Source organism: Neolamprologus brichardi, chromosome 20, assembly GCF_056152115.1.
Source record: "Neolamprologus brichardi isolate AB-2024 chromosome 20, ASM5615211v1, whole genome shotgun sequence".
In the NCBI taxonomy this organism is placed as follows: Eukaryota; Metazoa; Chordata; class Actinopteri; order Cichliformes; family Cichlidae; genus Neolamprologus; species Neolamprologus brichardi.
This window is the reverse complement of record NC_142123.1, coordinates 32555663-32572685: the sequence shown is the minus strand read 5'-3', so window position 1 is coordinate 32572685 and position 17023 is coordinate 32555663. Positions and strand designations below refer to the sequence as shown.

General features: G+C 43.7%; 1 protein-coding gene across 3 annotated transcripts in view; it reads left to right on the top strand.

The window, feature by feature from the left end:
* plxna3 (plexin A3) overlaps nt 1-17023 on the top strand; it is a 157530-nt gene that overhangs the window by 26389 nt on the left and 114118 nt on the right. For 2 of the 3 annotated variants that reach the window (XM_087833900.1, XM_087833902.1), the window contains exons 2-5: nt 7321-7749; nt 7853-8043; nt 10126-10670; nt 10846-11010. In XM_087833900.1, coding sequence (XP_087690026.1) covers nt 7433-7749; nt 7853-8043; nt 10126-10670; nt 10846-11010 — 1218 coding nt within the window. In that variant the 5' untranslated portion in view covers nt 7321-7432. Of the gene's footprint in view, nt 1-1376; nt 1465-7320; nt 7750-7852; nt 8044-10125; nt 10671-10845; nt 11011-17023 lie in introns of those variants that run through there. The other variant, XM_087833901.1, reaches the window with a different exon arrangement.

The window sequence follows — 17023 nt, the reverse complement described above, 5'->3', positions numbered from 1 at the left end:
CTCGCGAGCGTTTTATCCCCGTTCGGTGGAGGCGGGGCCGAGTGCAATGTTTACACGTTTAAATTCAGCACTCGAACACGGCAGTTTGGATGCTGTAGATGGTCACATAATTTCATAATAGGAGTATGGAAATGCATTTCAGGAATGATGCCTGAAAGAGATCAATGCGCGGTATCGGTGAACCAGGTTGAGAGATGTAGAAACATAACGTGAGGGGGGGGGGCTTTTTAAAATCTTAATTTGGGGCAAAGTCAAAAAAAGAATTCAGAAGCTCACCCTGAAGTCTAAATGATTTTCAGAGAGGGCCTGAAAAGTTGTGAACCTCTACTGTGCATGTGCACGACAGCCTAAAATGTTCCCCTTGCTTTGCTGTCTTGTTGTGTCTGTATCCATATTTAACATGTGAGAATTCTCCCATAGATTCAGGATTTTGGAGTGCCACATCTTCTCCTTGTATGATTTCCCCAGTGATGCTCTAAGAGGTCGCCAAGTGGCAAGACTCGCCTCCACAAGGACTAGATAGTCCCTATGCTTTTATTTTGAAAGGTTACTTGCTGCTAACCTAACATTAAGTTCATAAAATGTAAAAATAATGGGATCATCCATTTGCCATCTTTTGTTTTGAAAACTCAGGGTCATTGCCTTGGGGCAGAGCTCAGGGATGCTGCATCCTCATTGGCTACATGTCATTAGTCACTTGGCAAATAAGATATTTAATGTTTGACGAATTTAAACTAATTGTTTTACATTTGTGCTTTAACCACATTAAAAGCTGTTTCAGCGGCCATTTAAAGTCATTAACTGAGTAGAGAGACGCTAAAGTAGTTGCAGCATCTGTATTGAAATCCATCCATGGATTTCAGTACATGAGTGTTAATGTGGCAGGATACACAGCTGTTACGCTCTGACTCGTGTGGTGGTGTTTGGGGTTTCTTCTCTGTGCCTCAGTGTTGCAAAACTACGCAAAGGCAATTTCAGGAGCCGGTGCTCGATGTGTCTGAAGCATAGTGCTTCGGATTGATTACTTTATTTGATCATCAATAACTCGTGGTTTCTGTCTCTTTCCTGCTCTCTCAGCAATCTAACCTTTTGTGGGTAATTGCATACAAATGTTTCCTAATGGAGCTGCTTCTGAATATCAAATCCACTTTTCAAATAGGAATCCTCTGAAGCCCCCCCCCCCCCCCCCCCCTTTGATAATTAAGTTTAGCTTTCATAATTTGCGAGTAACCAAAGGTCACGTAGTCGGTTCAGATCTGACAACAGAACATTAATGAAGCCTGATGAATGTTGACGACCTGCAGCTCCAACCTGACGACGAGCCGAGCGGCAGCAGAACGTCTGAAACGTTTGATATCGATCGTTGCTGAAACAAACCGACTGTTACAGCTGGTGTTTCGCCGCCGACGCACCGCACCTAAACCAGGCCGCTCGATCACAGGAACTATCGTCATCAGGAATTTGGTAAATGCTAAAATCTCAGCAATTCGACACAAATATTCTTTGATTTATCAAAGAATAATTTAACTTTATTTAAGACTCCTGCATTTAGGGAGACCTGCAGGGAGAGCAACTGACGCCTTAGCCGACAAACAACCAACACCTGGGTTTTGTGACACCATGGGCCAGGTTTACGTCTCCTGGACCGCGCCGGCCTCAGGCGCTCTCTCTGTGATCTTATCTCAAGCTAAGCCAAACAGTGAGTGTATTTGTGCTTTTAGGGAGGGTGAAAGTGCATCGCCGTAAAGGAAAAGAAACGCATCGATTTATTCCGTTTTATTCCGTTTTATTTATGTTGAGCCAATTCAGGCGAAGGCACAGCAGACTCGCCGCCTTCTCCATTTTTGCTTCGGAAAGTTCGTTCACCTCTCCGGTTTCAGGTTGGACGCCACCCAGAAATGCTTTTTGGTTGTGAAGCAAAGTTAAATTTGTTTGGCATTTTTAAAGAAGAAACACAAAAAGCTGTGAACGCAGCTCTTTTTTACAGGCCAACCACAGCCGAAGGGGAACATGTTTGTTCACGCCACTTCCCTTTTGTTATTAAAAGACCTATAACTTTATTGTCAGCTCGACTGACAACGTAACATATTCGTTTGTGTTCAGTTCCATTTTATTTTTAGAGCATCATTTCAGGCTGAAGGAAACCACAGCTAAGCATCCTGAGAGCTTTGTCAGCATCACATGGCACTATGAGAACATGTGACCGGTTCTGATTATTTAAGACTTTGTCTGTATTTAGATGGATTCTGAGCTCTTTCCTGGCTAATATGGGAAATATATAATCTCCTATGTGCCTGTTACTGTTGTCACGGTGGTGTTTTGGATCAGCTGAAGGCTTTTCTGTGAGATTTCAGGCCAACCAGATCAAAGGACTTCATATTTAACCAGCTCTACCCCGAACGTGATTTTAAAACCAAGTCTAAAATGTCAAACAAGCCATTAAGGTGCAGAAATGTCCTCGCTCTGACGGGGTCGTCCCATCACTCGTCCTCAGTCACAGCCTCCGGTTCTCCAGGGTGATGGATGATCCAGTGAAATCGTAGTCCAGTTAGAGAAACTCTATCTGTGTCCTCTGTCTGCCCAGCTGTCCGTCACACACTCTGAGACACACACACACGTGCACACACACACACACACACACTGGTCCATCTGTCGACCTCTCCTCTCTCTGGTCTCCGGGCTAATTAACTAATGTGCTGATCTTTCACTGCCTCTTTGTGTTTCTGTGTGTGTGTCACGGGGTTAATTGTTGGACTCGGCTTCCTGTACGTCTCCGCTGCCCGGCTGAAAACTTTATTATCCCTCCATTCAGTTTCTGTCTCATTAGAAGCCGTCGTTCACGGCGCTGTGCAGTCGCTGTGTGGAGGATCTGTTTTAGCTCAGTCAGGAGGACCTCTCTTAAATGACACTAAAAAAAAGACTCTTTCTTCTTCTTCTCATTTATTAATGAAGCTGCAGAGAGACGCCTGGACCTCCTCAGTCCAACATATTTGCTGACAGTATAATTAACAGGACAGGGCGGCTCCAGGTTTACTTCACGTTGTTTCTGTTCACGGGACTCGTTTCATTCCTCCCAAATTTTGCAGTGAAATTTAAGCGTCAGTGGATCCACCGTCATGCTGCACGTCAGAAAGCTACATTTACCACCTGCTGTTAATCTGATCATTATGCTCTCAATTGACCGTTGAGCCCTCGTGCATATCCTGGAGTCTTGTAAACTCCTCGAATCGACAATTAGTCACAAATACTCACATCGTTAGCAGGGATGACAACGAGAAGCTCTTTACACCTGAGAGGCTCAAAGCTACATTTTCCCCATTTTTGTCTGAAAACAGCGATTTATTATTTATTTGAAATACGTTAATTACAGCGAGGACGCACTGTGTAAAATATTTGTTTTGTAGAGATTTCCTCTCCTTTGGTCCCACAGGGCAGTCTTATTTCACACGTTTTTTATTTAAATATTAGTATTAGTATTTAATATTGTACAGTGTATATAGTGTGATTTGTTTGTTTTTTAATTGGTTTTTGTTTCTGTGTTTTTCAAAAGAGCACCTCTCTGACCTGAAATAAGACAGATTTCCACCCAGTTGTAAAATAATTTGTTCCCGCTTCTTCTCTGGGACGCGTGTGATCAGTTGACCACGATGAGTAAACGACTTGTCAGCACCATAAATATTAGTCGGTTAAACTAGTTCATATTTTGTTGATGTACAATCGGGCAAAGTGCAGCACACATTAGTCACTTTTAAAATACAATGAAAGAGTTAAATGGATTAAATACACACACAGACTGTTTAACCATATTTATTAATCTGTGCTCGATTTGAACTGTCTTCTCACTTCTGTGGACTTCCTGCACTCGGCCAATCAGAAGAAAGAGAGCGTTCAGAGAGGCAGGCCTTCAGAGAGAAAAATCATAGACTGTATATAAAGAATGACTGTAGCCATCTGATGTCACTGCCTGGTTCAAGAAGTTCTGTTGTGACATTTTGAAGCTGTCTGTTTATTGGCTAATGACGTGTCAGGTTTTGACCAATAAGCATATCCTGCTCTGTTCTTCTTTCTCACCCTGATAATGTCAACAATCGAAAATATTGTATATTCAGACTTCAAACTAGTGACTGAATCTGTGACATATCAAGAAAATGTTTACTGAGGTTGCAGAGCAACGCCGTGTCCCTGTAAACTTCTATAGAACCTCAAGTCTTTCTGCAACCAGAGGTGCGCCCCCTGCTGGCTATTAGGAAGAATGCAGCTTTAAAGCTCTTCCACAACAGCTAATGTTTAACTATACAGGGTGGGCATTTTATATAGATACACCGTAATAACATTGGAATGGTTGGTGATATTAAAGTCCTGTTTGTGGCACATTAGTATATGTGAGGGGGCAAACTCCTCAAGATGGGTGGTGACCATGGTGGCCATTTAGAAGTCGGCCATCTTGGATACAACTTTTGTTTTTTCAATAGGAAGAGGGCCATGTGACACATCAAACTTATTGGTAATGTCACAAGAAAAACAATGGTGTGCTTGGTTTCAACATAACTTTATTCTTTCATGAGTTATTTACAAGTTTCTCTTTGTTCACAGCCATTGACATGTCGAAGAGGTTAGCACGTGAGGAGCGGATCGAAATTGTGTTGATATCTGGTGAACGCAGTAACCGGGTCATTGCAGCAGATTTCAATGCAAGAGACCCTACGAGACCACCCATCTCCCATGCTACAGTTAGCAAACTGCTTGCTAAGTTTCGTGAAACTGGTTCACTGTTGGATTTGCCAAAATGGGGACGCAAGAAAACCTTCAGTAATGAAGAAACATCAGTGGCTGTCCTAGCTTCATTCAGTAAGAGCCCACAGTGTAGCACTCGCCGCATGCCACTGGAGAGTGGCATTAGTCGAACATCCCTTTGGCGGATATTAGCTACTCACAAATGGCTCCCTTACAAACTCCAGCTACTGCAGCATCTCAACGAGGATGACCCAGATCGGCACACAGAATTTGCAGAATGGGCCAAGGTCTCCCGATCTGACCCCCTTAGACTTTTATCTTTGGGGTCATCTGAAGGCAATTGTCTATGGTGTGAAGATACGAGATGTGCAGCACCTGAAACTACGGATACTGGATGCCTGTTCTGGCATTTCTCCTGCGGTGTTGCTCTCAGTGTGTGAAGAGTGGGAGAAGAGGGTTGCATTGACAATCCAACACAATGGGCAGCACATTGAACACATTTTATAAGTGGTCAGAAACTTGTAAATAACTCATGAAAGAATAAAGTTAAGTTGAAACCAAGCACACCATTGTTGTTCTTGTGACATTACCAATAAGTTTGATGTGTCACATGACCCTCTTCCTATTGAAAAAACAAAAGTTGTATCCAAGATGGCCGACTTCTAAATGGCCACCATGGTCACCACCCATCTTGAGGAGTTTGCCCCCTCACATATACTAATGTGCCACAAACAGGACTTTAATATCACCAACCATTCCCATGTTATTACGGTGTATCCATATAAATGGCCCACCCTGTATAGTTAAATGGATTTTTTTAGACAAAGGATGGAGAAGAGTGTTGCATAAAAGCCCAGAATACGATAAATACAGTTGTTTTTTTCTTTGAACTGTGAGTCATGCAAAGCTGCTCCGCTGCAGTCACCGGAGTGAAAGTACAGAGCTGAAAATGAGCCGAAGAGCTCCTATTTAAAACACTTCAAAGACATTTTTGAACAGAACAGATGTGTTCTCTGCAGGCCTGCTCACTAATCCTGACTCCAGTTAAAAGTGACTTTTAAAAAAAGAGATATTACCAAATCTGACCCGTTGAGACTGCAGTGAGCGTTTTCACTGTTAAACCTTATTCAGATGAATAAAAAGACACTCCAGATGTAACAGAGAGAGAAGAAACCCCTGAAAGCCAGATGAAATAAATCCAGCTCTTTGTTTCCACACGCCGTTTCTCGTATTCTCGTATTGATTAATGCGTCTGAGCTGAAAACCAGGAGGCTGATATAAAGCAGTGCTGCAGTTGAGGGTTCAATTCCCACTGGGACACCCACGCTGGGCGCAAATGCTGCAGGCTTTTCAACACAATACTTGCAGCCCCAAACTTGTCCTGCGTTTGGTGTTAATATCGCTGTAGATTAGGATTAAACTGTCGAGGCATTTACGTGTGCGTGTGTGTGTGTGTGTGTGTGTGTTGATTAGAACTGTCAGTCAGTCAGAGTTGAACTGGCTGCAAGGATAAGAGTGAAGTTTCCATCCAGCTTAGTGTTACTGGAGCTGCTGAGGCTTATGAGAGAGATTCAGTGAGAAGACAGACAGAAACAGATCAATAATTCTATCTGCTTCGATTACACTCCCACACTCTGCTAATCTCTGCACTCGCTATCTGTGTGTGTGTGTTTCTGGTAAATAATACTGCCTGTAGGTTTCTAAAGCTCGCTGTCAGGCTAAGACCGGGATCATTTTGAAGATAATTCTGTCTATTGTTGGTGAAACACCTTGCTTGGAGTTTGAGGTGGCCTTGTGAAGAATAGATGTTCCTGCAGTCATTGCTTGACTCTCATATTTTAGCATTTATCCTCCTGCAGGTGATCCACCTGAGGCCGATCAGACCAGGGATGAGATGCAGATTAGGGATGTGACGTCCTTTCAAGTAGAAGATTACATGGTCACATTTAAAAAAGGATCCACTTAAATACTATATAAACTTTTATTTTAATCAAGACACTGCTCAGCTAACTCCATTGTCCAGATGGTTAAGTTAATAAAAATTAAAATGACCTTACAAACGTGTTTATTTGGCTTTTTTTGAGCTTTTTTTTGAGCCAGCCTTAAGTGATCGCCGCAGGAACTGCAGCCGTTCAGTTCAGTGGCAAATCAGTCGCCTCAAAGTACTTTATATTTAATTTAAAGACTCTCCAATATTGAAGAGAAAGCCCCCGAAATCATATGAGGCCTATAAACTATCACTTTGTGACAGTGGGAAAGAAACCTGTATCCAGCTGAGGGGGAAGAGAAAAAGGACCTCCTGCATGTTTACCTCAAAGGATTGAGTCGCTTCTGCTCGTCTCTGCCATGTATCCCAGTTCCTGCTATCTATCTTGTACACGGATCATATACACATTGTTTTTCATGCATTCAGTCACATTGGTGCCTTTAAAAGCAGCTGAATTGTCTGTGAGGAGGACCTGTTTGTAATGGAGCCATTAAAGCTCAGAGGGGCATCAGTGAATTGCTACAACACTAAAGAAAGTTTAAAAACATGAATATTGTGAAGCTGGTTCTGAACGCGTTTTCCTCTTCCTCTCCCTGCAGCCATGCCCCACTGAAGCCGACTCTTCACCAGACCTGCCGCCAGCTCTTCTCTCCTTTTCCTCCTCCCCCCTCTCCTCCTCTGCCCCTTCATCCTTTCCTCTTCGTGTCCACCATGGTCTTCTCCTGTTCCTCTCCTCTGCTCCTCCTCCCTCTCCTCTCCCTGGTCCTCTTTTCCTCCCCTATCCTCTCTGCCCCTGCTGCTCCTCCGCCTCCCTCCGTGCCATCAGGCAGAGTGGTGTACCGGGCCTTTGACACCTCCCTCACCCACCTGACCGTCCACCAGAGTACAGGTGAGGTGTATGTCGGAGCAGTGAACCGAGTGCTGAAGCTGTCGGCTAATCTGACGGAGCTGCGGAGTCACATGACCGGACCTGTGGAGGACAATGCTAGCTGTTACCCTCCACCCAGCGTCAGGTCCTGCGCTCATCGGTTTGTCCCCTCTTGTCTCACTTATATATTTCTATATATCTTTACATCTGTATGTCTACACCTGTCTCACCTGTCTGCGTTACCTGTCTGCCTCTGTCCTCAGACTGGAGATGTCAGATAACGTGAATAAGCTCTTACTAGTGGATTATATTGGAAACAGACTGGTGGCATGCGGCTCCATCTGGCAGGGCGTCTGTCAGTTCCTCAGGCTGGAGGATCTCTTCAAACTGGGGGAACCGCATCACCGCAAGGAGCACTACCTGTCTGGAGCCCGAGAGGCTGATGGGATGGCAGGTAAGCAAGGCTGAAGAGGGGGTGGAGTACAATTTAAGACATTTGGAAGGAATTAGCTTCTGGACAGTGGAAAAGAAGGATGTAGCCACCATGATGTCACCCATTGATTAGTGAAGTCATGCATGAAGACGTAAGCTGAGCGTTTTTGTCACCGAGGGGTGAAGCTGACTTTAAAACTCCATTTGCTCATTTGATAACCACTTCTGGTTAATCAGCTGTTGTCCAGTGAGCAAACCTTGGATGATAATCTTTTCTGAATTAGCCTGTAATTTATAAAAAGAACTCCACGTTTTAATTGATGCAACCTAATCTAGTGATTGGTTCAATAAGGTCATCAGGAAAGGGTTCACTGGGGTTACAGATGGCCACAGACTCCCATTACAAATAACACAGGTTTAAGGCAGGTCTGCTTTTTCTTCAGTTTTCACCCCAACTTGTTGCTAATGGCCCCGCCCCTCCATGAGCCTGGTTCTACCGGAGGTTTCTTCCTGTTAAAAGGGAGTTTTTCCTTCCCACTGTCGCCAAAGAGCGGCTCATATGATTGTTGGGTTTTTCTCTGTATGTGTTATTGTAGGGTCTACTTTACAATATAAAGCGCCTTTAGGCGACTGTTGTTGTGATTTGGTGCTGTGTAAATAAAATTGAATTGAAATTGAACAGTTTTTAGACCCTAAAGCTGCGTCTTTTATCCAGTCTGTGATTACAACAACACTCACAGCTCCATAAATGATGCTTCACTGATCCATCAATTTGCACAAGAAAAAAAAAACATGGAAACTTCTACCCGAGTCTCTTATAATAGCTTTTAGATAAATCACAAAAGCTAGCCGCTAACCAAGGCTAGCATGAATTCAGCTAACTGCAGAATCATTTCTAATTTGGTGCCACATTTTATACTACTAGCTGATCTGGTCAACATTTAGCTTCACGCTAACAATATTTCTCCACTAGTGGTTAGAGCAATTGGTGTTTCGAAAGGTTTTCTCAAGGAAGCACGTTTTTGTTTTGTTTTTTTTACAGTTAAGTTAGCTAGTAGCTGATGGCTACGTAACGGAGTTACTCTCACTGTGAAACTGTGCCTCTGCTTTTTCCCTGAAGGTTTGTTTTATTGGATTACAGTGATATCAGCAGCTAATGCAACAGAGGGAATCTAATGCATGCTCTTTGTAAACAATATTTTATAGAATAGCAGTTTTATTTTCATGTTGTCTTGTTGTAAATACTCAATTATAAACATTCGGCAGATTTTGTACTGATGCATTGTCCCAATGTAATCGTTTTAATGCCTAAAATAAAAACAATACGCTCCAATGTTCCCTCTGGACTTCTGTGCAGGCTGGAGAAGCATTTCGACTTGCAGACGTCAATCAAGTGTCAAAATATTTTGCAGGTTTTTATAATGTGCAGTTTTTGGCATGAACAAAAACCCGAATGAAGACTGTCAGGACATAACAGCAGATGACTGACAGCTAGACTTTGCCCACATATTTCTTTGTAAAGCAGATTTTTGGTTCATTCACAAATGCTGGAATATTTTCTCTGCTCGGGTTTCAGTGGGGAAAAAAGGTGTGAGTGAAATTAGTTAGACCTTTGATTAAAGTACTGGAACAGCCACTGTGGGACACTGCTTGAAAAGAAAGAGCTAATCAGACCCGCCGGAGCTTTTCTGGTGGAAATGGGCCTCACACTGCCTGCTAACACTTGTCCTTTCTTTAGCATCTGATCCAGAGGTTGTTTGTGCGTTGCATTGTTGATAGCTTTGTTTCTGGAGACTGGAGGAGTTCCAGTAAATGTTCTTCAGAATAAAAGTCAATATATTTTTCTGTTACATTACTGTTATGAAAAAGCTAAAAGTAGCTGATTAGTTTTAAAGGAAGATGTGTTTATTTTGGCCAATAGAACTGACCTCTGTACAGCATCCCAGTAGATTGTAAAGCTGTGAAAATGAGGCCCATGTAAAAAAAATATCTGCAAACAGTTCATGCAAAGTGTTTGTAAAACTACAAAATTTGGGACTTTGTCCGGAACATTCTGGAAGGCACAGTATTAATCGTATCCTACCTATTTGTCCTTCTTCTGCAGGTGTGATCGTTGAAGACCACTGGTTGGATGACCCAAAGAGAAAGATTTTGGAGAAGACCAAGAGCCACTTGTTCATCGGAGCCGCCATCGATGGAAAGTCGGAATATTTCCCCACGCTGTCCAGCAGGAAGCTGGTGGTTGATGAGGAGAGCGTCGATATGTTCTCTCTGGTTTACCAGGATGAGTTCGTCTCCTCGCAGATCAAGATCCCGTCCGACACCCTGTCACTCTACCCTGCCTTCGACATCTACTACGTCTACGGCTTCTCCAGTCGCACGTACGTGTACTTCCTGACACTGCAGCTGGACACGCAGCTGACTCAGATGGATGCCGGAGGAGAGAACTTCTTCACGTCTAAGATTGTGAGGATGTGCTCTGATGACACCGAGTTCTACTCGTATGTGGAGTTTCCTCTGGGCTGCACAAAAGATGGCATAGAGTACCGATTGGTCCAGGCCGCCTACAAGCAAAAACCAGGGCGGCGGCTGGCACAAGCGCTCGGCCTTTCTGAAAACGACGACATCCTGTTTGTCGTCTTCTCACAGGTAGGTGACCGTTGATGCCCTCTCTTCTGATTGGATGTTTTCGATCTGAGCTTGAACTTTCTTTCTGAGTTTTTTTTTTGTTGAAGGGTGCCTTGCTCAGAGGCCTGTCCAGGATTTAAACCTGCAAATATTGAATTTATTTTTAACTGAATTAATTTCTTTTGTGGATTTTCAGGGTCAGAAGAATCGCTCCAACCCACCAAGAGAGACGGTCCTCTGTCTGTTCACCCTCCATGACATCAACCTGGCCATGAGAGAAAGGATCCGCTCCTGTTACCGTGGAGAGGGACGGCTCTCGTTACCGTGGTTACTGAACAAAGAGCTGCCCTGCATCCACACTGTAAGTTGCACCTTCAGCCCTGAAACTTGACTTGGACTGGGCCTCTAAGGTCTGACGATATTTGGATAAGAACATATGCTACCTGTTGAAAGGAGAAAAGAAATGTCAGGAACAGACGCTTTCGGGTTAGTGTTTGCAAACACTTTTAGTATATGTCTGCATTAATTAATGACACCACTGGCTACATCGTGAAATATTGGCGATCTTATAAGTAAACACATAAGCTGATGGGCCCCAGATTGACCCGCTGCAGGCAGGAGACTAGTCCTAAAGGTTGTTGTTTGGACTTTTCTACAGGCTTGAGAGATGACCTTGATTTTGCTGCTAAAGGTAACACATGTCTTGGACTTCTTAAACAGCTCTGTAGTATAGGCTAGTCCAATATCAGGATCGGGTGTTTTCCTGCCACATTTTCCCGATTTCTGTTGAAGCCAAAAAATCCAAGTGTAAGAGGAAAGACTGAAATTTTTAATTAGATCGTTAAAAAAATAGTCCTGATCATTTCCTCCTGCATGTTTAGCAGGAAAATAAAGAAAAGGAGAGGAATCTCTTTGCCGTCTTTTGCTTCTTCCTTTGTTTCGGTCTCTTTGTGCAAACTACATCATCTGGCCAGCGGCTGCCCTGAGGCTGCAACACACGCAGTCATGTTTCTGTCACTTCAGGGGACATTACGTTGACTTACGCTGGTTTCCTGGAGACTTACCCCAACCTTAAGTCTTCACACTTACATTTCATTATTAAATTGAATGCTTTTGTCCCCACAAGGCACCGAGGTTCACAAACTGTGACAGATTCGTCCCCACACTAAAGATGAGTTTGAATATACTTCATTTGCTCAAATGGATAAAAGATGAGAAATAGTGTGAACTTGGAAAAAATAGAGGAAAAACAAGCCAGAGCGAACAGAAGGAAGAGCCCTCCCTCCCTCTCAGTGTCTGCAGTGGGGTTATTTCAGGTCGGGGGTAGATGATGTTCTTATTCATGGCGGTAATGGCCTGCAGTGGTAACCATGGCAACCAGGCAGGGAAACCCGCCAGGAGACGAGTTCTGAGCCGGGCCTGGGTTTTGGAAAGGGAGGGGTGGAATGGGGTTAGAGTTGCCCACAGCAACCAACCAAGCAACCAAGCAACCAATCACAGCCAATCAGCCACACGCTGATGAAAGTGATGAAATATAAGTTAATGACCGGTGTGTGTGTGTGTGTGTGTGTGTGTGTGTGTGTGTGTGTGTGTGTGTGTGTGTGTGTGTGTGTGTGTGTGTGTGTGTGTGTGTTTTCAGGGTAAAGTGAAAGGAGAAGGAGGTCAGAGCAGGGCCTTTGTCCCTGCTCTGACCTCCTTCTTTTGTCAAAAACAGCAGGAAGTGTGTGTGTGTGTGTTCCAATGGGATGTGACATTGGGATGGTCTCAGTTTGTGTGTGTGTGTGTGATTTTATATTTTTGTGTGAGTGCTTTAATCTCGTTTTTCATTAAGTGTCGGCAGCAGGTTTCCTGTTTGCACGCCACGTTACAATCTCTGCTCCGTGTGTGCATCTGTGTGTTTGTAGCTTTGATGGTTTTGTTTTGTTTTTATGGTTTTTAGTTTGAAGCCCATTCTGAGGAAATCTTATCAAGACCTCACACAGATCCACCAAATGACTGTTTGATGGCTCACTCAGTCAACCGTATGCGTACTGACAATGTGGGGTGCGTCAGATGCAGACAGACCAAGGTGTGTGTCGTACCATCGGCGCTTTTTCTTCCCACACTGTCTCATTTGAGCTGTTAAACTTTCGAGGACCCTCACAGAGAGCTGAGGAAACAGAAAACATTATAAACTTTGTTTAAACACTATAGTTGCATAGCTTTATGTACCCAGGAAGCAAAACCAGTCAGCTCTAGTAGCTCTTCACATTAAAAAAAAAAATCTCACGCCTGATAGCAAAGAGATCAGAAGATTTGATAAGGGGCCGTTGGGTAAATTGGACGACTGTGGCTCAGGAGCTGAAGAAGCTCGTCTGCTAATTGGACCATCAGTGGTTTGATTCTTGGCTCCTTCAGCTCGCTTATTGAAGAAACCTCAGGCAAGATGCTGAACCCCAAGTTGCCCTGATGCTTCCATCAGATAGACAAAAACAGAAGGACACATGGATGTGTGCACATGGGTAGTAAAAATGCTTTGAGTGCTCATATTGAATGGAAATGTACTATCCAAGCACCAGTTCACCTGCAGTGTGGGTTTAAACCTCGGACTCTCATAGCGTGAGGAGTAAATGATAACCTCTGAGCTAACAAGGAATTTAAAAGACTTAAGTTGTCTCTCAGTTCATTTTAAAGTACTCGTGGCAGTAGTGGGACAGGCGCGCCTCTTCGAATAAATGAATAGATAGTAGTGTGTGAACTTGATGACTCACGTGACTTCCTCATCCTGTGCATGAACTCCAGTTCCACTATTTCAGTCTGCAGCTGCCAGCGTTAGTCCGGTACCAGCTGCAGCTGATCACTGTGGAGTTAAACTTTCATTGGCAGATAAACATGCAAACTCCCACCAGAAGAGCCATGCCCGGGTTTTAACCCAGGACTCTGTCGTTGTGAGGCAACATTGCTAATCGCTGAACCCCCCCCCCCGCCTCTACAGTCGATCACTTGTTATCTTAGAAGGTAAATAAATCTTAAAGTATGCTCATGCATTCCTCGCAAGCAAAGTAAATGTGCAGGAAACAGACCTGAGACCTCAGAGGTAGTACTGCTCAGCTTTCAAGGCCTGCAGGCTTTAAGGTGAGCAACCAGGCATACACTAGGGCAGACCTTCCCAAAGTGTGGGGCCCGCTCCCTAGGGGGGGTGCAGAGCCATTTCAGGGGGGCGCGGCATGAAAAGGGAAAAACAAAAACAAGGCTTGGACACTGCTAGCATGGGGCTCCACACAAACACAAAGCAGGAGATGAAGCATCGCTGAATATGTTTCCAAACCAACTTCATTCTAAACCAAAGACTAGAAAATATGGTGAAGCAAATCTGCCCTTTGGCTTCACCTGCACAAGTGCTGAGGTAGGTCTCCCTGCAGGATTGGTTTTCCCTTCATCAGGAGCAGCGCTGGGCTGTTCAAATCACGGACAAACAGGATCCCACATTCTTGATTTTTAGTTCACAAACACTTGTTGTAACGACTAACTACTGCTGACATTTTGGAGATGTTTGCTCTTTATACAGTAAAGTTACAGCGGGATAAAAATAACATCAGGCTGATCCTGCCACGATTTGTTCCCTCGGTTCAAATCACAGACAAACAGGATCCAACAGCTGTTTATGTTTTTGAACCCATTTTGCACAGAGAGACATTTTTTGAAAATGTATTGATATCAATGTTGAATATTATTACACAGGAAAAAAACAACTACATGTAAAATAATCACACTGTGACGCCTCTGCCTTTGTAAATAGAGAGACAGTAACTACGTGTGTATTCAATTCAATTCAATTCAATTTTATTTATATAGCGCCAAATCACAACAAAAGTCGCCTCAAGGCGTTTGTATGTAAGCTGTAAAAACGGAGGATAGTCAGGTCTTGATGCGTCTCAATCATCCAGGAAAATAAATCTCCAAAAGTTGATTCTGGTCATCTGGACGTAGCGTTTTGTGGGAGAAACGTTTCGTCATCATCCAGGTGACGTCTTCAGTCTCAGCTGACTGCAGGTTTCAATCTTATAAACATACATTTGCATAATGACTGAAACCAGCCCACTGAAGGAACAATGGGCTGTGAGGTCAGTTCCTTAATCATAATTATGCAAATTCTCATGACCATTGATCAACAACCACTGATCAATGACCATGAGTATCATTCACAGAGAGTTGGGGAATGGCTGCAATCACAGCATGTAAGGTGGTGACAGATGTACCCTTAGGCCCCCTCCTCCATTCAGAGATGGTCTTTCCCTTTTTACGTAAATCTCCTCCTTGACTCCGCCCTCAAACCAGCGTTCCTCCCTGTCCAGGATGTGTCATCATTGAAAGAGTGTCCACTGGCCTGTAGGTGTAAATAGACTGCAGAGTCCTGGCCTGACGAGGCGGCTCTTCTGTGTTGGTCCATCCGCTTCGCCAGAGGTTGTTTGGTTTCCCCGATGTATAAAACCTGCAGACAGTCAGATTAACAGTATTTTGTCTCTATCTGCCATTCTGCAGTTCATCTCATGTAAACAATAACGTGGCGCACGGCGTAATGTGAAAAAAGGCACATACCTTTGACGTTGTGTGATGAACTCTGTATTCCTCGTCCGCACATAAACGCAAAAAAGGAGTTTAAAAAATCTCAGTTTTCGGTGATTCGAAACGCCGTTTACGTGGACGAAACAGCTGCGTTTTCAAAAAAGGTGCAGACGCAGCGTAAAAGAGTTAGTAGTTTATTTTATTACTACCTGTAATTTATTGCAGATTATGTGTATTTGCTTAATTGTTTAGTAAATGTTTGAGGTGTGAAATAAACCGCAATGGAGCAAAATATGGGTGTGCGTGGTTGGAGGATGTGTTAGCGCGTGTCTGTGCGTGTGCGCGTGAGGGGGAGGGGCACAAGCATTTTTCTTGTAAAACAAAGGAGGCCCAGCGAAAAAAATTTGGGAACCGCTGCAGTAGGGCGTGAACTCGTCCAGGGACCATTTAATATCTCACTCAATAAAACTGAAGAGACTCAAACTGTCTTCTATGTTACACAAAGAGTCGGCTGAAGTATTTGGACAGTTAAATATACGTTTCCATGGCGTGTGGTCCGTCCTGGCTAATTAATAAGTGAGTTGATTTGAAAATAAATGTTGTTGTTTCTTCATTAACCAGCTGAGTATCTCTGCTTGGAGCATTTGAGCCTTTAAAGACTTTGGACTTCTGATTTGTCCTGTGTCGGCATCACACAGCTGAAAACATTAAACGCTGAACAGAAGCCAGACATCTTTTAAGTGAATCAACACTTAGCTGACAGGTCACACGACAGAAGATGTTTGATAGTCACATGTTGCTGTGTGAAAGTGAATTTGAGCCCAAAGTCATCTTTGAAGGATGATTTGGACAAACTGAGAGCTGAAGGTGTCACGAGGGATTTATGATGGCGAGGGAAACTTTTGATCTGATCCAAACAACCTGAAACCGTCCTGACTGCTATTCCCAGGAGTGAACCTTTAAGATGTAAAAAGTATTTATCTCTATTTCTTGATGTGCAAAAATGGAGATAAACTTGCCAGTGGAGTGTTGGCTCGAACATTTGGGTTTCAGACTTTCCACCCTGTACGGTCGCTGTGATGCATCAAGGCCTTAACCCGCTAATGACAGGGTGTTAGCTACCCTCTGAGTGTACGTGGACCCTGTAATAACTCGTCTCCTCCCTGTTCCATACACTCTGCCCTGTGGGCAACATACAGAAGCATGAAGCGCTTTGGCTCCACAGCCCTTTGTCCTCTACCATGCACCACACGTTTGCTCATTTTTTACTTGCTTTTCCTTACATTTGTATTAAAGTTTCATGTAATCTATCAGTGTGTTAAAGTTGAATAAAAACACGATGTTTGTTTGTTAACCTGATAATGTCCACCTGGAGGACAGCGACTGGGTTTGGTTTCATCCCTTTTATGTAGACGTTTGAGGTGCCTGGAAATCTTATAACCGAGTGTTGGAGACTTTATTTGAAAGCTAACATCTATTTTCTGTGCTTGTTCAGTACGAGGCTAAAATGCAACCTAACCCTAAGTAGGTGATTCACTCATCATGGATCTCTCTGTCACTGATTGGTTGTAGAGCACTCTGTCTGTGCTAGCCTGTCATATGTCAATCAGTGCACTCATCGGTAGCTTGAGTCCTGTCCACTCTGCATGACAAGCAGTTATTTTGCATTATCATTAAATGCCGTCATCCATCAGAGAGCACAGGAGAGAGCTCTGAGAGGATGTTTGCATGCCTACAAATGTTTGTGACCATGCACACTCTGCAGCAAGTACACATGGACCTTTTTAGACGCATGTCCAAGAAGTTTAACAGGATATAACAGGATGTCT